General features: G+C 42.4%; 1 protein-coding gene across 1 annotated transcript in view; it reads left to right on the top strand.

Annotated features, from left to right (window-relative positions):
* Nucleotides 1-25,635, top strand: part of HYDIN (HYDIN axonemal central pair apparatus protein) — a 426,739-nt gene that overhangs the window by 260,784 nt on the left and 140,320 nt on the right. Inside the window, exons 32-41 of the mRNA XM_061594057.1 lie at nt 4,637-4,764; nt 8,110-8,301; nt 9,098-9,247; nt 10,267-10,506; nt 12,106-12,256; nt 14,500-14,700; nt 15,914-16,084; nt 19,593-19,766; nt 21,233-21,459; nt 24,937-25,074. Coding sequence (XP_061450041.1) covers nt 4,637-4,764; nt 8,110-8,301; nt 9,098-9,247; nt 10,267-10,506; nt 12,106-12,256; nt 14,500-14,700; nt 15,914-16,084; nt 19,593-19,766; nt 21,233-21,459; nt 24,937-25,074 — 1,772 coding nt within the window. The remainder of the gene's footprint in view (nt 1-4,636; nt 4,765-8,109; nt 8,302-9,097; nt 9,248-10,266; nt 10,507-12,105; nt 12,257-14,499; nt 14,701-15,913; nt 16,085-19,592; nt 19,767-21,232; nt 21,460-24,936; nt 25,075-25,635) is intronic.

Raw genomic sequence — 25,635 nt, 5'->3', positions numbered from 1 at the left:
TTGTCATACCATAGATATCCATGCCATCCCCACTTCAAATTATGGCCCTCCAAATCCAATAGTCTTTTATTCCTCAATAAGATCCATTCCTTTATCCAGACTAGACAGCAGGCAGCAAAATAAACTCTCAGATTTGGTAATCCCAGTCCTCCTCTTTCTTTGGCATCTTGTAGTAGTTTAAATTTAACTCTTGGTTTTTTTCCTTGCCATACAAATTTAGAGATATCTTTTTGCCATTGTTTAAAAGGTAAATCAGAGGATATTACAGGTATTGTTTGAAACAGAAACATCATTCTCGGTAATACATTCATTTTTATCACAGATATTCTACCCATTAATGACAATTGTAGTTTATCCCATCTTAGCAAATCTTTCTTAATCTCTGTCCATAATTTTTCATAATTATTATGAAACAATTTTGAGTTTTTATTTGTCATAATGATACCTAAATATTTCAACTTTTTCTCTATTGTAAAATCTGTCTTGTCCATTAACTCTTTCTGTTCCCTTAAAGTTAAATTTTTCACCAACATCTTTGTTTTTTGATTGTTGATCTTAAATCCTGCTAACGGTCCAAATTCTTTTAATTTGTCCATCAATACATTAATTCCTTCCAAAGGGTTTTCTAGTACAATTATCAAATCATCAGCAAATGCTCTCAATTTATATTCTTCTTTTTTTATCTTTAATCCCGAAATTCTTTTATCTTGCCTTATATCTCTAAGCAGCACTTCTAAGACCAGAATAAATAAAAGGGGAGATAAAGGACATCCCTGTCTTGTACCCTTTTGTATTTCACATGAATCCGTTAAATCTCCGTTAACAATTATCTGAGCCTTCTGAGATGTATAAATCGATCTAATCCATTTTATAAAATTGTCTCCAAAATCCATTTGCTCCAAAACCTGAAACATAAATTTCCAATTCAAATTATCAAATGCTTTTTCAGCATCTAAAAAAATCAAAGCTGCTTGTTTATCATTTCGTTGTTCTAAATATTCCAAGACATTCAAGACATTCCTGACGTTGTCACGTAATTGTCTTTTAGGTAAAAACCCTGATTGATCTTCCTGAATAAATTGTTGCAATATTATTTTCAATCTTTCTGCCAAGATCATTGTAAAAATTTTATAGTCATTATTCAATAGAGATATTGGTCGATAATTTTTTGTTTTAGTTAAATCTTGCTCCTCTTTAGGTATTAATGTTATATTAGCATTTTTCCAACTATCCGGTATCTTTCCCTCTTGCAGAATAAAATTCATTGTAGACTGTAAAGGTAGCAAGAGTTCTTCCTCCAAACATTTATAATACATTGCAGATAACCCATCTGGTCCTGGCGCCTTTCCTAATTTAATTTTGTTTATAGCTTCAGATATCTCTCTTGACGTAATAGGGCCATTAATAGCTTGTCTCTGAAAGTCTGTAATTTTAGGCAAATTCTGTTTAGATATATACTCTTCTATTTTTTCAGATGGAATTTCCTGACACTTGTACAATGTTGAATAATATTGATGAAAAATCTTTTTGATTTTTACATTATCTGTCAACGTCTCATCTCCTTCTTGTATCTTTAAAATAATATTTTTTGACGTTCTTTTCTTAATTTATATGCTAACCATTTCCCAGGTTTATTTGCAAATTCAAAAGTCCTTTGTTTAGCAAAATTTAGTTTTCTTTCAGTTTCTCTAACTGTCAGCATTGATACTTGCTTCTGTAACATTTTAATTTGATTTACAATAGAAACTTTAGTTGGATTCTTTTTCAATTCTTCCTCTTTTTGTTTTATTTCTTCCAAAATTAATTGCATTTTCTGTTGTTTCTTTTTTTTTAATTCAGAGTTACATTTAATAAAATATCCCCTCATAAATGCCTTACTTGTATCCCAAACGATATTTTCACTTGTTCCTGTATGTAAATTATGTTCAAAAAACTCTTTTAATTTCTTCTTACATTCTTGTACTACTTTGTCATTCTGTAATAAAGATTCATTTAGTCTCCATCTAAATCCAAGATTTTTTTTTTTAGAGTTAATATCACAGGATTGTGGTCCGAAAAAGTTTTTGGTAATATATCCATTTTAAAAATATCCTTCGCTAAAATTTTAGACATCCAAATCACATCAATCCTCGAGAATGTTTTGTGTCTTTCTGAAAAATAAGTAAATTCCTTTGCGTTATCATTTATATATCTCCAGGTATCCACCAATTCTAAATGTTCCATCAGTTCAAAGCAAATCTTCGGTAATTTTCCCTATGTCTCTTTGATATTTTTTTCAGAAAACCTATCAATTTTTGGTGAGATTACCCCATTCCAATCACCCATGACACACCAATGATCAAACTCTGACAATTTTTCCATAAGTCCTGTGTAAAACCTTGTTTTATCTTCATTGGGGGCATAAATACCCACTATCAAAATGTTTGTACCCTGTAAAGTAATTTCAACCCCCACAAATCTACCACTATCATCCAGTAATACCAATTTAGGAAGCAATTGTGGGTTGATGTAGAGAACAACTCCATTTTTTTTTTTTTGGTCCAGCCGAAATAAATTCTTCACCCAAATTTTTACAAATCAAATATTTGGAATCTTTCTTCTTAATATGAGTTTCTTGTAAACAAATTATATCCAATTTTAATTTTTTCAAATAATGAAACACTTTCTTTCTCTTCTGCGCCGTGTTGGCTCCATTTATATTCCAAGTTAGATATTTGTAATCCATCTTTAAGCGTGTATTTTAAAATGTGCCTGATGCTCCTTTTAATCCATCATCTTCCTTCCCTTCCTCTGCATATCCTTGTTGACTTTGTTCCCCAGGAATTATGTCCATATCTTTGAGTTTATCTTCATCCATATCTTTTGAAGCTTTTCTCAAGAAGTCCCTTGCTTTTTGAACAATATTCAATCTATATTTCTGTTGTCTGAATGTGAAGATCACTCCTTCTGGAACATCCCATCTAAATTGAATTTTGCGTTGCTTAAGTTTTTCTGTAAGGAAAGCATATTCTTTTCTCTTACGTAAAAGTCTAATAGGAATTTCTTTCATCACCAGTATTTCCTTACCATCAATTTTAAAGGTATTTTTAAAGTGTTGCTGTAATACCATATCTCTGGTCGTCTTCTTTATAAAGTGAACAAGCACATCTCTTGGAATTTTTTTCATTGTTGCATATCTGGAATTAATTCTATACACTTTGTCTATTTCAAATTCCATCCGATCTTCATTCAAATCCAAAAATTTTACTAAAGCATTAACAATTTTATCTCTGATGTCTTCACCTGTTTCCTCAGGGATTGCACGGAATCTCAAACAATGTTCTTTATTTCTCAATTCAGTCACAGCCATATAGTCCAAATTTTTTTCTAATTCCAGATTTAATATATCTGTTCTATTCTCCAAGATTTGTACCTTTTCTTTAGTATTTTTTGCATCCTCCTTTATTTGCCCAATTGTCCCTTTAATCTCATCCACTTGTGTTTTAATATAGTCTTTTATATCCATCAATTCAGTTTTCATTTCCTGTTTTATACCATTAATCCCTTCCATTATTTTTTGAAACATATCTGGGGGTATAGCCCCTTCCTGTGGGTCAATAGAACCTCTTCGCTCCTGGGCCTTAGTTGCTTTTTTAGTTGTCATTTTCAAGAGAAGCCTTTAATTTCTGATATTAACCACTGTTCCAAAACCTAGAGGCAGTCTTTTTTTTTTTCCTCCACCAACAAAAGAGTTAATATTCCAGGCCTGTTATTGTAGTCCAGCCAGCACAGCACAGTTCTTATCTACGTCCAAGAATGCAAAACAATTCTGGTTCCCAACACCAAACGATTAGTAACATATACGAGCAGCAGATTCGTCCAAAGAGAAATAGTCCAAGGAGAAAAATAGTCCAAAATATATTTCCATCAAATAATAATTACCTCTCATCCATTTTTAAACTTTAAAACTCCAAATTCAGGCCAGCTTTTTGTCGTAAAAAAAGTATATAAGTTGTTTACATTTTCTTTCTTCCTTAATTATATTTAAAAGAGAAAAAGTATGACTCACTCAGGTTTCTCAGTTGCTGATTCGTAAACAAATCCCTTTTATTGTAGTAATTTAAGCCAAATGATAAGATTTAGACAGAAGTAGGCTCGCTGGTTAAGGACGTTTTTTTAAGAAGAAAAAAAAACGCTTCGCTTTTTTCCAGTACAGCTTGCATGGAAGTCCTGACTCCGTCTTCAGCCGATCGGCATGCCTTCTTATCTCAGGGATTTCCTGATCAATTCCAGCCGCCGACAGCTCAACGAAGTCTTGTGGAAAATCTGATCGGTTCTCCTATACCTTGGAGAACATTTAAGCCAGTCAAAGTTTCCTCTTGGCTGGCTTTTAACCTGAAAAAAGCTTCCTCTGAGGCAGAGATCTCTCAGAGACAGTCACCAGCTGAGCACTCACTTCCGGGAAGTCAGGACTAAGATTCAGTTTCAGTGGTCTACTCTGAATAGTACTTAGTTGAATACAACCCATGTATAGCTCCTCCTCGGCTTCTTGGAGGAAGGATATGATATAAATGTAATTAACAATAAATAAACAGTGAATGGTTGCCTTCTGCCCACCTGAACTTTAAGGGATGATTCTGTTGCTATTTGGAGCCAGGTTTCAACACTGAATTGGATCGAGTGAAGAACCTGCCCTACTGTGAGACGGAGACGTTTGAAGTGCGGTTTGATCCCCAGAGTGCCAATCGACCCCTTGGAGAGGTGGAGGTGCTCTTGCCCATCAAGGTACCTGGAGATTCTTCCCTGCCTTTCCTTTCACAGCCTACCGTGCTTTATAGTACTGTCCCTGGGCTAGGGCTAGGGGAGGAATTCAGTTCAGTTTGCATTTCAGTGTGAACCAGTGTAATTTCACTTCTTGAAACTACACACAAACTGAAACTCCACCATCCTTCAGAATTTACACTTCTCTGAATGTTGTGCTGCAGTTCCTCAACCAAATCATGGGTACAAAAATGTGTATATTAGGGGAAAGTGCATAAAAATGCATTTGTGAAAATAAGAAACAGAACTGTCTTATATTAGGGAAAATACATACAAAAGCATTTAAATGTAAAGAAATGCGCACTAAAATACTGTCAAATTTTCATCAGGACCTTTTTAAAAAATTGCAAACTGATGTAGACATGTGGCAAGCTGGAGACTGGAAAAATGGGACATGGATGCACACAACAACGGGCACAACTATTTTGAAGCTTGTCTATAAACATCCTGAATCACAGCCAGATAATTACTTGCACGAAGAAATACAGTAATAGAAAGAGCCACACACACCAATTCAATTGCAACCACAACTGAGATCAAATTGTCCGCTTTGAAGTCCATGGAGTCAGGACAAAGCCTGCCATGGATTATGGAAGCACACAGGTGGGCAGTGGAAACCAGCAGCTGTGTGGGAGTTGGTGGAGGGCAGCTGGACAGTCCCTAGCAAGGGGAATGGACGTAACTCCATGGTAGATAGGGATGGGTGAGAATTTTTTCCTGCTGGGCTCCTGCTGGGAGGAAAGGCAGGATAGAAATCAAATAATAAATAAATAAATAAATAAATAAATTTCAATTCAGTTCGCATTTCAAGCAGAATTTATCAAATTTGCGGTTTCTGAAACAATATGCGAACCAAAACACAGCCATCCTTTGAAATTCACATTTATTAGAATTTTGGGATGCAGTTTGCCAACTAAACAACATTTACAAAAATGCATATATTAGGGGAAAGCATAAAAATGAATACATGAATGAAAATAACATGTAAAAAGGCATGAAATGATGAGAAATGGCTTACAAAAATGTGTACTTTTGTCAACGCTGCCTACAAAAATGTGTTAATTTGGAGAAATTTGCACTAAAATGGTGGAGAATTTTCATGAGGATATTTTTGGGAAAAAATTGCAGGTCACTGTAGAAATGTAGAGAACTGAATTTAACATTGGAAAAACGAGAAACTGAGAGAACCGAAACAGACGGAACTTTCCATCCCTCATGGTAGAGCACTTGCTTTGAATGCAGGAGGTCCCAAGAAAGTCCCAGAAGGTCCTGGCATCTCTAGATAGGGCCAGGATAAACCTCCTCTCTGAAGCCCTGGAGAGTTTCTGACAGGCAGCGTTGACAGTACTGGATGTGTTCCTAAAAAGAATTCGCAGGGCCACATCTATGATGGGGAATTTTGGGTTCTTGGCCTTGAAGAAATTTAAGACACAGGTAGGCCTTTATTCTTTGCAAGCGTACGCAGGGTCAGTCCCCTCAGAGTGTCTGATGAGGACTGCAACGTGGCAGTGTCTGCATGGATCTTTTATACAGTTCTGGGACAAAGAAATTAGGATTTCCCAATCATGAGGCTACAGCTAAGCATTGTATAGAGATGCTGCTGCTTACATTATTATCCAGCCCAATCAGATGATATTAGGTAATTCCAATCTCTGGTTACAAGAACACGTGTACAGGTCGCCATGCGTCATAAGCAAGCCTCTTCTTTGTACCTTTGTCTTGTCTACCTGACTAATGTTACTACTATTCTGCTGTCCCCCCGGACTAATGTTTTGGTGCCTATTACTCCTAAATATAACCTTATAACATTGAAATTGTTTTGCCATGCATACCCAGCCCATAACGTTATCATTGCTCCTGATTGGTCAGGCTTGCCCAGTCCATTTGTTGTTATAGAAACATCTTCTACATAGCTACTCCCTTGAGCAAGATGACCATTCATCAAATGTTAATCATATATGAACCGGCAACTGCTCAAGTCAGGGTTGTTGGAATACATATATATTTATTTATATTGGAAACATTTGAGAATAGGAATATATGCTAACTACAGTATAACCTTCCATATGTATCATTGATTTAACAAGCCTAGCCGGCTAGCACTGGCAAATCTTCACTTACATGCCTACTTGCTCACAAACAATATACTCATTAATCAAAAGTTAATCACACACAGGCTGTTTGCTTCACTTCAAGAGCTGAGAAGTTCAGACTGAACTTCACTTGCCCCTCTGAAGATGGTGAACACTGAATCTTTAAGGGTCTCACAGGCCTGTGGGCCTATTGCTTTATTCCTTGTGATTGTCTTATAGTGTTAAGCATATACCTTCCAATATCCATGTTCATGTGTGGGTATATCCATGTGTAAATATGTGGTTTATATAAATTCTCCATTATCTAGCCCCGAGACAGACAACTTGCTCCAAGAAGTGCCAGAGGCAAACTGCCCTTTTTACTAGAGCAGTTCCTGATGTCTGCATCAAGCCCAGAAGTGGTCCCTTAAAAGAGCCGTGTGCTGACCTGGAGCTTAACACTCCTTTGGGGCTCAGTGGTTTCTTGGCAAGGTGAAAAGGGAGGAGAATATGGGGTCTAGTCAGTGGGTGGGCAGGATGGGGCCTGGAGGGGCTGTGGTTGGTTACTCAGGTCATCCGGGCTGCTGGCCTGTGACCAGTAGTTCCACTCCTGCTCTGCAGGTTCACCAGGGCTATGCCTCAAACACCATGTCTTCCAGGTCAGTATACGGATTTGTGATATTGCCCTCTCTTCCAAGCCGGTGCTGACTCACTTGATAGGCTGTCCGTTTGTATAATGACAGTAGGGCGACTGTAGCTTAGCAGTGTAGTTGAGGCTTCAGAGCACCTCAAATATATTACATCAGATGTGGAGCAGGTTGATGTGGTTTGGCCAAAATGGCCTGTTAAGCCTAATTAGGTGCATGGGCTACAGGTTCCAACCCCTGCCCTATACAAAGCAGTGCTCAAGACTGCAGGACCCAACCATCAGCTGATGGTTATGACTTGAGAAGCCCTGTGCAAAGCACTCTGCAAGACCTGTGTGGGCAAAAAAGGTGACATCAGCTGATTGACAGGTGGGTGGCTCTGCCCCCCATCCAACCTGGCCCACGGGAGGGTGGGGGAGCAAATGATCTGGCCAGATCCAGTTCCTAGCTCCTGATCTATGGCATATATTTTGGATTTCCCCGCCATTTGATAGAAGCGGGGCACTATGAGCAACATTAAGGGTATGTTTGTAGAAAGGTCACGTTTCCTGCCTGTGGCACTCAGAAGTGTTTCATGTTATTTTCTCCAGGTCCTGGCTGGGCCCACATTTCACATCTCTCTCCGTGCCATGGTGATTATGCCATCCCTCTGCATGTCCAATGACAATTTGGAATTCTCTGCCATTCAATGTGGGCAGTGCCAAGTAGAGACTATCCAGCTTCACAATCAGCTGCAGGTCATGTGTGAGTGGTTTGCCACCAGCAGTGAGCAAATGAAAAAGGTAAAGCAATCCTGGTCACAGGCTTCTTCTCCCTTTTTTCTGGTGTCAGGTTCTCTCCTATCCTTCCAGTAGGACTGCACCCTCTCCTCTCCTCCTCTTGTGCCTTGAAAAGTGACTTGATCTGCAGAAACCAGCCAGTGAAGCATTTCACATGATGAAGATTAGTTGTGCCTTTAAGAGCCACTTACAGATGTCAGGTGAAAAGCTGGCAGAGTCAGCCCTGTTCTTCTACTCTTGAGTCTGAGTCCTTTTGATCCATAAAGCTCTGAGGCAAGATTCCCATAGGTTCCAAAAGTTAAGTAATGAAAGGTAGGAACTGCAAATGGCTGGCTCTGCAGCTGGGTTAAGCCTACAATAGGTGATTCAGCTTCAAGCCCACTTAAGCCATTGAAGAACACAAAAAAGAAAAAGAAGAAAGCAAGGTGAACTACTTCCCTCTGCTTGATAATCATTTATATGCTGCCCGCTGATGCCAGTGTCAGGGCAGACTCAAAGAGCACTGTAGTTGCAATGCAGGAGCTTCATCTTGCTCACTCATTCTCAACAGGGAAGCCCTTCATTCTTGTTTCTATGGATAGAGGACAGTACCACCCAAGGTATATTTGCACAGCTGTTTCTCTGAATTGCCAACAGGCATTGGTTTGTCTACTTGGCCAGCAAGTAGTTGCATGTAGCAATGCTACAGGCATCTGAATTGCAGAAGTAGTTCAAAGTGGCAAGAATTCTTTTCACAATGACACAGAGATCCAGGTATTACATCATTGTGCAGTGATGACATTGTTTATTGTAAGCGTAGGTGGACAAGCACATGCCAACGACCTTGCGGCGGAAGATGCATCATGAACTGAAAAACAAACCCCATGTCTTTGAGATGATACCTCCCTATGGGATCCTGGCTCCTGGGGAGCGGCTCAATGTGCAAGTCAAGTTTGCACCAAGAGAAGAGGTAGGAGGTCAGGATGCTGTTCATACCACAGCCACGGTAAAAAGTGTCAGATGGCAGCATGTGAGAATCCTCTAGTGTGGAAAAAAGGGAAAGAACACATAGCAAAATGGCTAATTTGGTGACAGTGATTGTGTGTTTTTTTGTTAGTTTTTTAGATGTTGGCAGATAGGCTGATCTGACACTTGGAGTTGGACTACATTGGAAATATCCTGATTTGATAACATAGGAAGTGATGATGTTTAGGAATTGAAGTGCAGGTCAAGGGTGTGCTCACCCAGAGTTCTTAAGTGCCACAGCATGGGTGATTTGGCCTGCAAGTGTAGGGCATAAGAGGGTCCAGGCAGAATGCAAGACAGGAGGTGTTGAGAATGGGTGGGGTCCAGGACAAGGGGGGGGGGAGGCGGTGAGAAGTGTTCTGTTCCATTTGAAATAGTTTTGCTTGTTTTTATAATTGTAATGGTTTTATCTGTTTCTATAACTGTATACTTTGTTGTTGTAACATGCCCTGATAGTGAAGGGTGGGTAAGAAATCTTATAAATAAACAACTAAATATCAGTTGCTTTAGCCTTGATAGCCAAGTGGGCCCTCCAGGTTCAGAGAGTTCCAGTGACGTAGCCATGTTAAGCAGCAAAAACAGCAAAGAGTCTTGTGCCACCTCCAGGCTAATATATTTATTGTGGTCGAAACATTCATGGGCCACAGAGAGGTCACATTGGCAGATGCATGAAGTGCTGTTCTCTGGAGCCAGGTATATTTCTATCAGCTGGGTACAGACAGAAACTGGCGGAAGAGGTTACTGTTACAGAGTGAGACCAGAAGTCCCAAAAATATTAGAGATGGGCCTGTGACCTTACTTTGCCAGAGCACAAATGCGGAGCAAGGCAGTATACCTGTCTGGAGCCACAGTCGTTTCCTTAGCACTGCTAGGCCAATAAGGCTGCTGAATTTTGGTCTTTTTCACCTCTTCTTCTTTTTCTTTATTATAATAAAATAATGTCTCAAATTGTTGCCTTCCTAGAAATTCTACCGCAACTACCTGATTCTGAGCATTTCCCAGAGCACTCAGCAGCTGCTGCTGCATGTCTCTGGACAAGGTCTGGAGCCACGCCTTGAGTTTCATCCCTCTGTTCTGGAACTGGGACCCCTCCTGCCTTACGGCATTGGGGATGAGGCTGAAGTGGTGGTGAAGAACCCTTGCGGCTTCCCCATTGAATTCTACTCTTTGGAATCTGATCAGCAGTATCTGTTGGAAGAACGGGTAAGGGCAAGCAGGCCTGCTCCCTGCTGAGAAGAGGAAAACTCTGGCTTTTCAAGTGTGCTTATTTAGTGAATGTGCTGCTATTACCCTTCCTCCAAGAATCTCAGGGCTATCCAATTCTGTCCTCACAACAACCCTCCAAGATAGGTAGAGGGTGACTTTGTCCCACTGAGCTTCATGAGGATTTGCGCTCCAGTCTTCCTGGCTCACCTCTGCTGGTCCACACAGGCAGTGTTCTCTCTCCAGAGCCACAGACAGTGCTGGGGAGGGGCAAGTGCCTCCCTCTCAGTTGGACCCCTTGCAGTCCTTTTCTTGTGTGGGCTCTCTTAGAACTATTGGGTTAGGCTTTAAATTCTGTGCAACTGTGAGCACCATACAGAACACAGAATATGGTCTCGAATGCAGGTGGAGAGCTCTCGTTCATTTTTCCAAAGGGAGTGAGTCTCTCACCTGCATGGTTGCAGAAAGAAACCTGAAAACAACAAAGACATTGTCTGCCACACCCGAGCAAGCTAGGCGTGTGTGTGTGTAGCTCGCCATGCGCAGTATATCCCCAGTCCTGACCTTCTCCTGCAACATGCATGCTAATATTTCTTATGCTAAGAATTTGATTTATGATTTGGTTGAACTGTGGATTGTTTCATATTTTATTGCTGTTTTTTATTATTGTTGTTAGTCCCCAGAATTTCTTCTGAAAAACAGGCAAAATACAAGTTTTTAAAACTTGTACCCATTGCTTTCTATAATCTAAGGGTCCCAATAAGTGCTCACAGGTTGAAATGGAAATGGACTGCCTTCAAGTCGATCCCGACTTATGGCGACCCTATAAATAGGGATTTCATGGTAAGCGGTATTCAGAGGGGGGTTACCATTGCCTCCCTCCGAGGCCAGTCCTCCCCAGCTGGCCAGGGCCTGCTCCGCTTGCCACAGCTGCACAAGCCAGCCCCTTCCTTGTCTGCAACTGCCAGCTGGGGGGCAACTGGGCTGCTTGGGACTCTGCAGCTTGCCCACGGCTGCCCAGGTGGCAGGGCACGTAACCCCTGAGCCACTCCCTGTGGGGGCAATCTTTAGCTGGCCCTTGACACCCAGGAGACATGAGCGGGGATTTGAACTCACAGACTCTGGACTCCCAGCCAGGCTCTCCTCCCCATGAATGGTACTGTTTTTTTTAAAAAAAAGTTCAGTCCATTTAAAACTGGTTCATTGTAAAAAAAAGAGAACTAACCATCAGGAATGGAATGTTATGCAAATGTGTCTAATTTGCAAACTGTTTCTTTCTGTTAGCAATTTGAAATTGCATGCAAAAGAATACCAAAGTCCGTATTTATGGACTCCTCTGAAGCAGGAACTTTTTTTGAGTGCCTGTGTATCTGAGGCGAGTTAGGAGATGCCTACAAATGAGTGGCTGAGAAAGGCCCCATAGAAGTCATATTGTTCAGGACTGCCTTCACATACAGAAGCAGATCCCTAATGTCTAGCTTAACATCTCCAACAGAGCTGCAGCTGTTGAGGGTCAATCATACTAGCCGTGATAGACCACTAGCCTGACTCCATATTTGACAGCTCTTTGTATCCTTATATATGTCTTCTTGATTTTAGATTTTGCGTATGTTGAAAGGTTATGACACCCATAATATTCTCCTGTTGCCTCCTCGCATCCCTGGGGAGAAGCTACCTCCTGAAGTACTGGAATATTATGAGGAACAGAAGAAGATTCAAGGCGACCAGGAGACAGTTAATCCAGATAATGGTGAGGGAGGGGGAGGCATTTTGGAGATCCCAGCTGCATAGAGTTGACTATCTTGTGGCTATTTCTGGTCAGTAATGAAGATATCAGGGGGCTAACTCTTGCTCCTGGTGCATTTCAAAACCAGTTTCCAAATTTTATTTTTTTTTAATTAAAATTGTTTTCCATCTGCAGATGAGAGTGGGAAATGGTTAGGATGACAGGTGCACCTTGCTTCTCCTCTGGGAAGGGACCACAGCACTGTGGCTCTCTTCCTGTCCTTTGAGGACCTCCACCCATCAACAACCATCTTCAAGTGCAGGAGTTCTGTAATGCCCTGAAAATAAATGGTATACTGGAAGCCTGTGAGTTTGCTGAGGAAGAGGTAGACGGGACTAGGGTTCAAGGTGCTGCTGCCCCCAGACCAATGGTAATGGTCCCAAGAAAAAAACAGAGAGTGGTGAGAAACTCTGGACCTCAACATCCTGAAGGAGTTGATGTTAATGGGATAAAACAATTATGTGGTTCTATCTCTAGCAGAGTAAAATGGCAAAAACAGAATCGGCAGTAACCAGCCCCGCTCTCCACCCTTTGTCCTGACTCACACATCTAGCAGAATAAAACAAACAAGCTTTCTCCAGTAAAGTAGATAAAAATAGTTAACTCACAACTTAGAAAATAAAAAGAAAGAAAGTGGAGGTTACTTTCAGTCCATAGCTTTTAGCTTCTGGCAAGCAACCCCATGCCTGCTTACTCACGTGGAAATGGAGAATTCAAAAAGGCAGCACAGCAAGGAGGAAGGGGAGGGCACATCAACAAACAGGCAAATGATAAGTTTCCCTTCTCCCTTTAATTGTACTAAAGTAGGTATAACCCTGCCCCCTAGTGGTAGTATACAAGGTTGCCTATTTCCAACAGAAGGTCTGTCCCACTTTAATAGACATTCCAGAGATGCTGATACTTCTTCAGTCTGACCTCAGCTGAGGTTTGCCACACAATTGCCACACAATTATTTTCTGGAGGCAAGTTTTACCACTGGATAGTATCCTGGGGGATAAGGGAAGTCTGTCTCTGTCCTGTCACCAGCCTCTCATCTAGTGCTTTCAGAGGGATGTCACCAGGCATCTCCCACAACTGTCATCTATGTGCAGCCATTGCATCAGGCTACAAGAGAGGGAAAGAAAGGACTGCAAGACCGCTCCATCCACTCAGCTGAAAGACAAAAATGTTTGTTCCATTCCAGCTGGTCAATACAAGAATGGCACAACTAAGAACTAGTGGCTGAGCATTCTTTTTTCCTCCTCCAAATCCCTTTCATTTTTGTTTTGTGTTTTTTTGTTTTTCTCTGATGCTCAACACCCTCCTCAGGTCTCTTTCACATAAGAAAGGTACTTCTAACGTGAACTTTCTAAGTAGCCTTAACATCTGCCAGGAGTGTTGGGGAAATAGAAACTGCGTGTCAGAAAAGAGCTGTGGACATTCCATAGCAATAGCGTTGTTCTTTGCACAGATCTGTCATTTATTCCACTGGGTTTTTTCTGGAGTCAAGAAGGTTTTCCCAACATCTGCACCTTTTCTTCCTTCCTAAAGGAGAAGCATCTTCCTGGAAGATGGACTGCTGGCAAGTGATGGGTTGCATCTCACAAGGACTGGGAAGAATGTGTTTGGCCACAGCATGGAGAAGTTCATCAGGAGGGCTTTAAATTGAATCCTAAGGGGGAGGGAGACGTAAACTTGGTGGTAACGACTGATGAAGGCTTGTGGACAGTAACGGGAACAGAGAGATCGGCTCTAATAGGGCCCAGTAACAGTCCTCAGAAAAATAAAGCCAAGCCATAAATCACATGATCTTCGATGTCTGTATACTAATGCACAGAGCATGGGAAACAAGCAGGACGAACTTTAACTCTTAATACAGGAGGATAATTACAACTTGATAGGTATAACTGAAACTTGGTGGGATGACTCCCATGACTGGAATACAGCAATAGAAGGCCTTTCAAAGGCAGCCTCTGTGCATTTTAATTTTACTGTTGGTTAAGATGAGCCATGGAAAAATTCAGTTATTTGTTCAGGCCACACAATCTGAAGACTGAGGGCGTCAGATTGGCGAAGGCTGATCTAAAGCATGACATGTTCTTCACTGGTTGGCTCTGTAGTTAAGACTGAGTGGGGGGAAATTCTGACAGTCCAACCAGTTTTAGTACATGACTTGGAGTTTCTGGTATGCACTGTGACATCTTTATTTCTTCTCTCCACCTAAATAGAAGAAGAAGAACGAAATACGTATATTTCTGACCATGGAATGAAACCTCTCCCTTCCAGTACTGGGCCAACCACATCCACGGCTGGCTCTGTTCTCCCCTCTCTTTCCCTTCATGAGGATAACCGAACTTTCAGAGTGGAATCGAAACTCGATCAGGAAGAAGAAGAGGAGGAGGAAGGAACAGACAAAGGGCAAGCGCAAGGTGAGGGAGAACTGTGGGTGCTGCTGGTACAGGAAAATGATCACGATGTCATCACTAAGAAAGAATGTATGAGATGTGATGATCCATATTTAGGCATCCACAGAGTGACATTTTGCTGCCACCTTCTGGTGAAAATCTATAACATCATTACTTTTCACTTAAGCCCTCTTCATGCATTACTTGTGTTTGGGGTGGCGGACCTCACTGTGTTGACAGAGGAATGAGGACAGAGGCGTCACTACCGGGGTGCGGAGGGTGCGGCCCACACCCAGGTGTCACCATGAGGGGGGTGACACCCAGAGCCGCCCCGCCCCACGCTGTTGCCTGGCAAGGCTGCTCCAACTCCTCGGAGGCAGGCAGGCGGGCGAGACCAGGAGCAGCGGCAGGGCGAGGAAGGCGCGCCAGCGTTCCCAGGCCTTCTCTGGCTGGGTGCCCCTCCGGCGCGCACCCTCTCAGGGGCATGGACGGGGTTGTTTGTACTTGAGTGTGGGTGCGCGCACACACAAGCCCAGCCACCTCGTCCATGCTCCTGGGAGGGCGCGCACCGGAGGTCCGCACCCCCCCCCGCACTCCTGCTAGTGAGCCGCTGAATGAGGATGCACTTTTACCCCCCTCCCAATATTGCTAATCCTTTCTGCATGTTATGCACAGGCGTCTGCAGTGAAATTCCAATGCACAATGTTTGAGAGCAATGGTAAAATATCACACGAAGGATATTGAGGCTTTGGGGAGGGAGGGAGAAGAGTAAAGGGCATTAATAATGTGACAAATGAAAATAAACATTTTCTTGTCCTGCCAGACAGGATTACTATAAATTATGCAAAACAATATCATTCAAATTTGCTTGATTTGCATACGTTAACCAGATTGCAGGCTCGGGGCTTTGATTTATAATTATTTAAATCCCAGAGCAAAGTTATAGATACATACTGTCTGTGGCAATAATGCATTAAAAAACAAATGTGTCTCTACCATCTGCAGCAGCAGAGAAGATGAGAAAGTGCTGTCTCTTGTTGGGCCTGAGGAGGACTGCTACTTTCTAGCTGCCCCTCGGTTTCTCCTTCAGCCTGTCTAAAGAGAGCAGTCCCTGAGAATGAAGAGATTTGTGAAGTTTATGGAAAAGCACAATTTGCACCTGATATCTTTCCTTTTAAAGCTCTTGGGGGAATTGGGCATTTGAACAAACTGTCTAAAAGCCCTGGTTCCTTTCCAGCAGGGAGTCAGCAAAGTCTCATGAAACATAAGGAAGCAGTTGGAGAGCTAGACAACAACCCCGTTTCCAAAGCCATTGCTCGTCACCTGGGCATCGATATCTCTCCAGAAGGACGGGCTGCCAGGAATCGTAGGGGGATTGCCATCATGATTCATGGAGCTCCCCTTACAGGTACAGAGACCTCTCCTGTGCAGCAGCCACAGATGGGAAAAGCACAGTGGTGGGTAGATAAAAGGCACGCTCTTCTTGGGGTGGTCTCTGTGCACCTCCAAGATGGGAGCTAAGTACCGCCATGTGCTCTCAGATCTCACTGACTTTCTCAGATCTTTGTAGCCCTCTTCTGACACTTTTCCAGTTTGTGAACACCTTTTTTCAGACTGGAAGGACTCCAAGTGGGCTCTTGCCAGGGCTGATATTAAAACTACTTCCTGAGGGCTAAACTAGGTGTGTGCTTAATAGTGGCATGCAGGGCTACATACATCAATTTTCCATAAGGAATTACAGGTGCCTGTGAGAGGGGATTTGAGCTGGGGCTTCTGGCAAGATCATCCTATGAGGTTAGGTCAAAAAGAGTCAGGCATTTTGTAACAACAGGGTTCTTTCTGGCTTCTGACCCCATTACTTTGTATTTCAACAAGCCTTTTAAGTAGAGGCCTTATCCCAGTCTGCATCTGTGCTGGAATTGCTTTTTAAGACATTTGTAAAATTGTTTTTAAATATGTTTTTAAGTTTTTTAAAATGTTTTCAAAGATGTTTTGTTTAAAGATGTTTAAAGATCTTTCTGGTGGCCAGGACCCACTTCTGGTACAAAACTCAGTTCTGCGTCATCCCTCTTTCCTTTAAAAAAGAAAAGCCCAATGTAAAAGGGGTATACACAATAAATAAATAATGTTTCTTTGTCCTTCTCCAGTCTAATGGGGACCACACAACTTTTCCAAATCTTCTCCTCTCTGACAGCCAGGGATCTCCCCTTCAGGCCCCTGGGAGAAAGACTTTCAGCCCTGGTGACTTGATTTATTTTCCTTTCCTAACCGCTCTGCAGCCTGCTTGACAGCCATCTTGACCTGTGGCATCTCTCCATTCTTCTTGCTCTCACTGGTGCTAAAGGTGCTGTCCCCTCCCTGGTGATTGAAGTGAGGTGGTAATTGCATTATTCAACTACCTTTTAACAGTATTTTTATTGTTATATTTGTCAGTGAGCATTGTCCTTTTGGTTCAAAGATAGTTGTAAAACCCATTCTTGTTAATATCTTTTTGACTGCTTTTTGAAAAACATTTTTTCAGTTTTTTATTTGCAAATAGAACAGAAAGAAGACAATAAAAACATAATAAAAGTAATTTAAAATAATAACAAAAACTGATTGCCTGCTGACATCAACAATAAGAATATTCTATCAGGCCTGAGTTAAATGTAGAAATAAGTATAGGCAGTCCAAATAGGTATGCTTTTGTTTGTTCTGGTTTTATCGTGACGCATTTATATTTAATCCTTTATAACCTGCCACCCTGGGCTCCTACTGGGGGGGAAGGGTGGGATATAAATCAATTAAGAAAGAAAGAAAGACTCTCTCTTCCAGTGGTGGGGAATCTTTGGACCACAGACCATCCTTAGCCCTCCTAGGATCCAATTTGGCTCCCCAAGGCCATTTGTCACGGGAGAGTGGTAAAAATATGTCTGAAACTTGTCCTGCTTTAATAAATAAGCCAGTAAAAAGATCAGAGACGCAGGCATTGATTAATCACCCCCCCGGAACTATTGTGATTCTCCCCAATACAAATCCTAGATTTGGAATATCTGGAAGATACATAGCAGGAGCATATCAGCCCTCAGGCATGACCTTTCACTGAACCAGACTGTCATCTCCTCCCCCCGCCCGAAGGGTTGATATGTTAAGAAATATAAAAAACAGCTTCAGAAACTCCAGATCTAACAGGAAATAATGTGGTCTGGTTTGAGGTAGCAACTTTTTAGAAAAGCAGGAAACAGCTGGTGTTTAGTATGAGGCTGGCTTTATGCAGGAACCGCAAAATGAACTTTGGATGACAGCAACCGCTTGACCGCACTCTAAGAAATATAACTTTTTAAAACTTAGTGGTTTGATGGCTTACTAGGTAGAGAAACCAATGTCTTATTAACCACTTTTTAAAATAGGAATATCATTAGCACTATGTAATAACAAGTTATTATATTCAGGTGGTTTTTAGACAGGGGAGAAGGGTATATAAGGAGCTTTTTAGATTGTAAGGGTGCTCTCTCTCTAACTTGGTTGCGAGGTGGAGACCTAGGCTTGGTAAAGTATACTTTTATATTGTAAGACCTGATCAATGCTCTTTTAATCATTCTTAGTGAAAGTATTTTCTGTATTAGGGATAGATAAATAAAACAGAGTTGTATTATTCATGGTTGTTCTTGCTGGCTCTTCTTCAAAATAAGTTGTCTCTCCTATAATACTAAGAAAGGTATTGGAGGCTCTTTAATATGGCCTTGCTTACTCACAAAGGGAACCATTGTTCTTAGGAACAGTAACACAATTTGGGGTACAAGTGCCTGAAGAAGAGGTTACCATGACACATTTTTGCTAAGCCACCCCCTCTGTCAATCACCAGACATCATCTGTCAATCATATGTGGTCATTTGCATCATTTGCAGCTTGCCATGGCAACTTCAGGCAGTGATTTCCCTCACCCTATTAGAATGAGCCTAATAGATCATTATCAACCACCCAAAATACTTGGCTGCCAGAATGTCTATAGTCAAGGCCCTTGCTAAGGACCCTCTTGGCATTCTGAAAAAGACTCTTCCTCCTTCCCTCTCCCTCCCCTTCGTTCCCCAGCAGTGTTGGAAACCAGCCTTCATTAGAAGGCTCATTGCTTGGATTATTTCAATAAGGACCTTTGGCCACTGCTACTTCATTGATCTTTTGAAACGGAGTGCATTTTAATTGTAATTTTTTAATTTATTGAATGTGTTCATGTCTCCTTTGCTGTGTATTTGTGCAATATTGAAACTGGGCTGCCTTAGTGAACCTGTTTGAAAGTTGCACAGTGGGGAAAAAGCTTTCCTAGAATTAATGTTATTTAACTCGCCCACTTGGCCCTCAGAGGGTTGACCAAATAAGAATCTGGCCCTTGGACCAAAAGAGATCCCCGCCCCTGACTTTAGTATTTTTACCACAAAAGGGCCACATAGTTTTCTGCCATCCTTCCAAAGGGAATAAGTTGTAACTGTTGCATGTTGACATACGGGGGGGGGGGCTCCTCAGGCCTGCCTTTCTCTCTGGCCCTTGGAACTCTCTCTAGGCCACATTCTCTCTTCCCAAACCATACCAATCACTGGGCCTGCTTCCGCCCCCCCCCCGGATGTGTTTCTGTGTGCCTGGAACGTGTCTTCCAACTCTGATGATGAATCCTCTTGCTTCTCTGGATGAAGGATAGAGAGGAGTGTGTTAATGTGTGTAGAAGCTGGCATACAGTATAAAGATACAATGTACATTTCCTGTTCTTCCCACTTTTGCCCCTGACCCCACCCACCACTGACATACGGCCCTCAGAAGGTTGCCCTTGGGCTGGAAAAGACTCGCCATCTCTAACATAAAGGAATGTCAGCTCAAGGCACAAGTGACAGATGTGTGTGTGTGCATTTGTGTGCATACCAATACCTCTTCTCCAATTCCTTTAGGAAAGACAGGAGCTGCTATAACCCTTGCCAAACACTACAGTGCTGCTTGCTTGTCCATTGATTCTGTGGTCATGGAAGCCATCTCTGATGGAACCAGTTCAGCAGGACTCCGTGCGCGTGAACTCTGCATTCGAGCAGCCATTGAGCAGGCACAACGGGAAAATGAAGATGGTGGTAAGTAGGAAAAATAGGCTGTGAGGGTCTCTAACACCTCTGTATGTATCCAGCTGGGCTTCAGTGAACATTTACCTCCTTCTCAGGACCAATTTTGTGCTCTGTCCATGACTCTCCCAGAACAAAAACAGCTTGAGGGTATATGTTGCCCTGTATGTGGGCCCAACGACAAACTGGGACAGCCCCATGGTTGTTATGGAGGCCATGGAGCATCCCCAATTTGTTATTTCAGCCCAACTAGAAATAGGCTCTTGAAACAAGGCTCTGGGTGGAGAGGTCTTCTGACAAGAGCACAGCAGTCTCTCCCACCAAATCTTTAGCCTATGCTGACATTGCAATAGGTACCCAGGTGGACACAGGTGACCCCTCCCAACTCACCCACCCTGTCATAGGCCCAAGGAGAACCTTTGGCAAGATTGGGAGGATGAAGAGTGGGGTACAGGTGTTGGGAAGGGGGTTGCCAGTACCGATGAAAGGGATGAAGAAGACATGGAAGAAAGGTCTCCAATGCCTCTGGGCCTCCTGTTTGCTGGTCCACCCCCTGCTAGCATGGCTCACAACAATGTACCTATTATGTTCCTGAGATATACTTAGTCAGTTCCTGTGTTATACACTTAGTTAAGAGATGCTTAGTTTGCTCCAGTTCTGTATCCTGATTCAAGCTTAGAATGTGATGCTGTGTTCGTGTGCTGACTTTTGGAACAAATCTTCATGCAGAAAAAATCCAGTCTTGAGTCCTGGGTCTGCTTCTTTGGCTGGGAGCCAGGACACACCCAGATCTTGGCAGAACACCTTGCCAACTTTGGATGCCAAAGTAATGTTTCATTTTTCTGACTTGTAAAATATCCAGGAAATATTTCTTCAACACCTAGGTGCTGGGGGCAGTATTCTTGGAGACTGGCCAGGAAGTCTTGGTGTTTTTATATGTTTCCAGATATTAGACAATGATTATTCAGGATCCAAAGTATAAATGCTGCCACACTACAAGTGTGCAGTAAGTATTATGTGGCACCTGTAACAGTGCCAGTAATGGTGTAATTTCAGTCACTCAAAGAATGGCTTTTTGAAATGGTGAGCACGTGTACCTAGAAAAAATATGCCAGAATGGATTATCCACATTACCCTGCATGTGTATGTGCTTATGGGATCATTTTCAAAAATTTGTTTCTTTACTTAGAAAATGTATAAACTGCTTGCTCAAAAAAGATTATCCAAGCGGTATATGAGGACCAAATATCATGTCAGAAGTCTGTCCAATGGTAATCAAAGGGCTTTATTTGAAAGTAAAATGATAGAGACTAGGGTCCCAGTTCCTTCAATTTAAACTGCACCTAATCCCAAATGCTGTATGTGATGAAGAAGTCTCCTCATACCAGGTTCACGTAACAGAATTTCTGTACATTTGATGTGACTTCCCTCTTTGGCCTTCCATGGGGCTGAAACTTTCTGTGTTTCTTCCCTGTAAGGAGCTGAAGTGCAGCCTGCTCTAGCTCTGGGTACCAGGCTGAGTGCAGAGGCTTTGGGCAAGCACACCTCGGACGGTAGCCAGCAGAGTTCAGAGTCCAAAACAGGACCACTCTCAGCCATCTCCAGAGGCTACAGAGGAAGTACAGCAATGGCAAAGGGCAAGTCTGAAGGCCACACATCACAAAAGCAGCAACAGCATCCACAGTCTGATCAACCTGGATCCCAGGTGAGAGAAATGGGGCAGGGCCAAAGCTCAGTGGAAGAGCATCTGCTTTGCATGCAGAAGGTCACAAGTACAATCCTGGCAGCATCTCAGATTGGACTGGGAAAGACCCTTGTTTGTTTGAAAATCTGGAGAAGCCACTGCTGCCAGTCAGTCTGGACAACACTGAGTGAGCTAGATGAACCAGCACAGTATACGGCAGCTTCTTCTCTTCCTAAAACTTGCTAAAAAAACCTTGCTACCCTCTTGCCTTTTCCTGAGGGACACAGTATAAGGTCCTGATGCTGGGGCATGGTCCTTGTAATATAATTTTGGAACTAAATACTGGTCAACACTAATTTTATTGCCAATGATGTTTGATCGATTTTAGGGTAACTTTGTGTCACTGATTCCGAATATGGCATCGTTTTTGCTAGATTGGCTCTAATTTTTGAGATAACGGATGCCCCCATTGAAAAACATAACAAATTCAAAAAATTTAGTGGTTAGGCATAGCCTACCCACAAATGACATGGAAACTGTCTCAAATCATAAAAAGTAAACACATGAAATACCTAATGGAGTTGTATTCAGTACAATAACATTAAAACAAAGTAAGCTGATTCAGATAATCACAATTAATGCATAGAAAAACGCTGTGTGTACAATTTTCTTTTATGTGGTGCATCAGGACAATCACGTTGGAGGCTCCAGCAGTAGTCTGCCATCATGTGTCTGTCCCATCTGCCTTGATACCTTTCCTCCATCACCTTTATATCCTGATGGAACCTCTCCCCTTGTTCCTCACTAAAATCACCAAGATTATCTGGAAATCTGTCTAAGTGGCTATGGAGATAGTGTACCTTTATGCTCATATTAGTACCCAAATGTTTAAAGTTAGTGAGCATGTTTTGCACCAGTTCTTCATAATTGTCTGCTTTTTGGTTACCCAAGAAGTTCTTGACAACTGAGACATAACTGCACCAGGCAGAAGCTTCAACATCATTCATAAATTTAGTGAAATTCAAATCATTGATGAGTTTACGAATTTTAGGACCATCAAAGATTCCTGCTTTTAGTTTTTCCATAGTCAGTCCAAGGAACGCTCTACAAATGTATTTGAAGCAATCACCATCTTTGTCCAAGGCCTTAACAAATTGCTTCATCAGTCCAAGCTTGATAAGGAGTGGTGGGAGAATGATTTTTTCTCTGTCAATCAATGGCTTGTTAATGATGTTCGCTGCACCTACAGTCATGTGTTCCCTTGAAGGCCATGTCACTTTTTCCCAATGATCTCGCTTTGCCCTACTATCCCACAAGCAGATGAAACAAGGGTACTTCGTGTATCCACTTTGCTGCCCAAGCAAGAAGTTCACTATCTTTAGATCAACACAAATAGACCTCTGGTGCTCATGATAGCAGAGCTTCTGCAAGACCATTTTGATATTTTCATATTCTTCTTTAAGTTTTGTTGAGTGAGCAATTGGAAGAGATGCATAGCGGTTACCATTGTGCAATAAAACACATTTCAAGCTTCTGGTGGAGCTGTCTATAAAAAGCCGCCAATCTTCTGGTCGATATTCCGGTAGTCCTATTTGGAGAAGAAGTCCAGGAATGTTATTGCAGTATACAAGTTCTTCATCTTGGCTGAAGTATGGAAGAAGTCCCTCCTCTCTTATCCAATAAGCTGTTATGTTAGCTTCCAGCTGTAGACAGTTCTTTTCCATTAGCCTGGATGCTGAAAGTTCAGATGCTTGCTTTGACAGACTGAGGTCATTGAGTTCTTTTGGGGAGAACTGCTCAGGTGTTGAAAAGCTTTCTTCATATCCACTTCCAGGGCTACCACCTGTGCTACACTCCACGTCCAGCATTTCTTCAACATCTGACAATGGAAGGTCAGGCAGTCAGGTAAACACTGGTATGGGAACGTCTTTGCTGTGTGGCACAGGTCGCCTTGCTGAGTCCAAATCAGGATACTCCCACTTATGTTTCTTGTAGCGATTGAAGCCTTTCACATTCACAACACAAAAATAACAATCATCGTGATGGTTTTGCGGCTCTCGCCACACCATAGGCACACCAAAGTTTAAACATTTCCTTTCTCAATTTTTCCACTGTCGTAGGCACTCTACACAGGTTTTGCAAACCTTATGGGGAGCCCAAGACTTATCTTGATCTCCAAGCTTCACTCCAAAATAAGCAAGATCTGCTTGTTTTACAAAGTCAGTGATGTTCTTTCTTTGTTTTTGCAGAGTGTATTCGCCACAAATGTAGCAGAATGCATTAGGATTGTTTAAGCAGCCTCTTCGTGATGAACTCATATTCCTCTTCAAAAAAAAAAAAAGTATCAATATGATATTATATGCAATGGATAAACTTGCAAAACAATGTTCAAGAGTAAAAAGACAGACCAAACCCTGCTGCATATGTCAGCAGCTACAGGTCGTATTGGGGTACAATCGCCATTTGAGGGGTATCCATTATCTCAAAAACTAGAGTCAATTCGGCAAAACTAATGTCATTTTTGGATTTAGCACCCCCAAAATACCCTAAAGTCATTCAAACATCCTTGGCAACTAAAAAAAAAATATTTTTTTTGTTGGGCTATGAATGGGTTACCCATTCAGGATTGATTAGTCTGTATTGCGTTGCTTCAGAGCACTCAGAGATGCAGCATCAAGTCCTCTCAGGCCTTTCCTTACCAGGTTGAAGGTGCTGCTGGTTAGACTGTCCTGCTTTAGTGCCTTGAGGGGAGTTGGGGGGAAGGGCAGTGACTGCAAGGCTCTCTCCCAGGCACAGCAGTGCAGGTGTCTGTCTCATAGAGCCACCACCAGAGAGAATCAGGTGCTCCTGCAGCTGCCACCTACAAGGAGCATCTACTTGGGGATGGGCCCCTTGCCTACCCATAGACTGTGGCTGCGGCTCTGCCTGTTGAGGACCGGGTGCTAAGGCTAGGAAACAGCAACATGCACATCAGTCCTAAGCATCTTTCTTGGAAGTAAGCCCTGCCGATTTTGGTGGGGCTTCTTCATCTGCAGTTTGTTCCTTATTGTCAGGAGTAGGGCTCATTTCTACCAGATTAGGGCTGAGAGGCTGCAGAATGCAAAATGACATTTGAAGGTCAATGGTGCTGTTTGCTTTTTAAGCTTCCCACCATCAGAATTTGGCATCTACTCCTAAGTTTCCTCCTGCTTCCACTAAGAGCAGCCCAGAGGGCCCAGGGCAAGAGCCAGAAGCTAAATACACTAATAATGTGAAGCACAAGAAGAGAATGACCCAGAGAGCCACACTTTGTGGAGAAGTCCTTTTTTTAAAAAAAGCAAGATGCTTCTTTTTCTGCCTCTTCCTTGTCCCAAACTTGCCTTCCCTGCCTTCTTGATCATTGGCATGCTTTATTCAGTCTACCTAAGCTGGGAGGAATTTGGAGGGTTGAGGGGAGAGGGAGTGTCTTCTGGCCTTGTTAGTTTCTAGCAGGCACCCTTTGCCTTGTGCCACTTGTAGGTTCCATCCAGCCCTATTCCCAGTGCTCCGATCCAGCGGCGCCTTAGCCTCAGTGGCAGTGTGGCAGGAGATTACGGCCTGATGAGTTGCGTGCTTCCAGAGGAGCTCTTGGTGGAGATTCTTTCGGAGAGGATGCAGGTAACAGCAACCAGAAGGAGATGCTAGCCAGATGACCAAGTGAGCGCTCAGTGGCTCCTTGTGGGATCCTGTACGTGGGTCTACCCTATTTCTCTACCAGGTGAAGCGTGCCCTTTCCCCTCCTGCCAAGACTGTGGCATAGTTGCAGAGGACTTTCCAGGAGCCTTTTCTGGGGTACTTCCACATCCAATGCAGACCCGTAACTAGAGCTAGTGGGCCCCAGAGTGCTGTGCCCTTGGCTATGAGACACCTGTTTCCACATCGCAGTTCTTCGCCAATCATGACAAAAAAACGGAAGGACCTGGAGTGCAACAGCCAGCTGTCAACCACAATCTTCCAGTCTGTAAAATGAGAGCATTAATGGCCTATTTAATGCAGGAAATTGTATTACTACTATTAATTCCTGTACCATCAGTGTGCTTGGTGCTTGTATTGTAAACCAAAACAGACAAGTCCTTGTCGCAAGGAGTTTACAGTCAATATTCTGATAGTGGTGGAGACTACCATGGAAATGGAGGGAGGGAAGGGTTGCAAGGGATGAACGTGAACAGGAAGTAGTTA

The sequence above is a fragment of the Rhineura floridana genome, chromosome 13, assembly GCF_030035675.1.
Source record: "Rhineura floridana isolate rRhiFlo1 chromosome 13, rRhiFlo1.hap2, whole genome shotgun sequence".
Classification (NCBI taxonomy): Eukaryota; Metazoa; Chordata; class Lepidosauria; order Squamata; family Rhineuridae; genus Rhineura; species Rhineura floridana.
The sequence above is the reverse complement of the archived record's forward strand: the minus strand, read 5'-3'. Positions and strand labels throughout refer to the sequence as shown.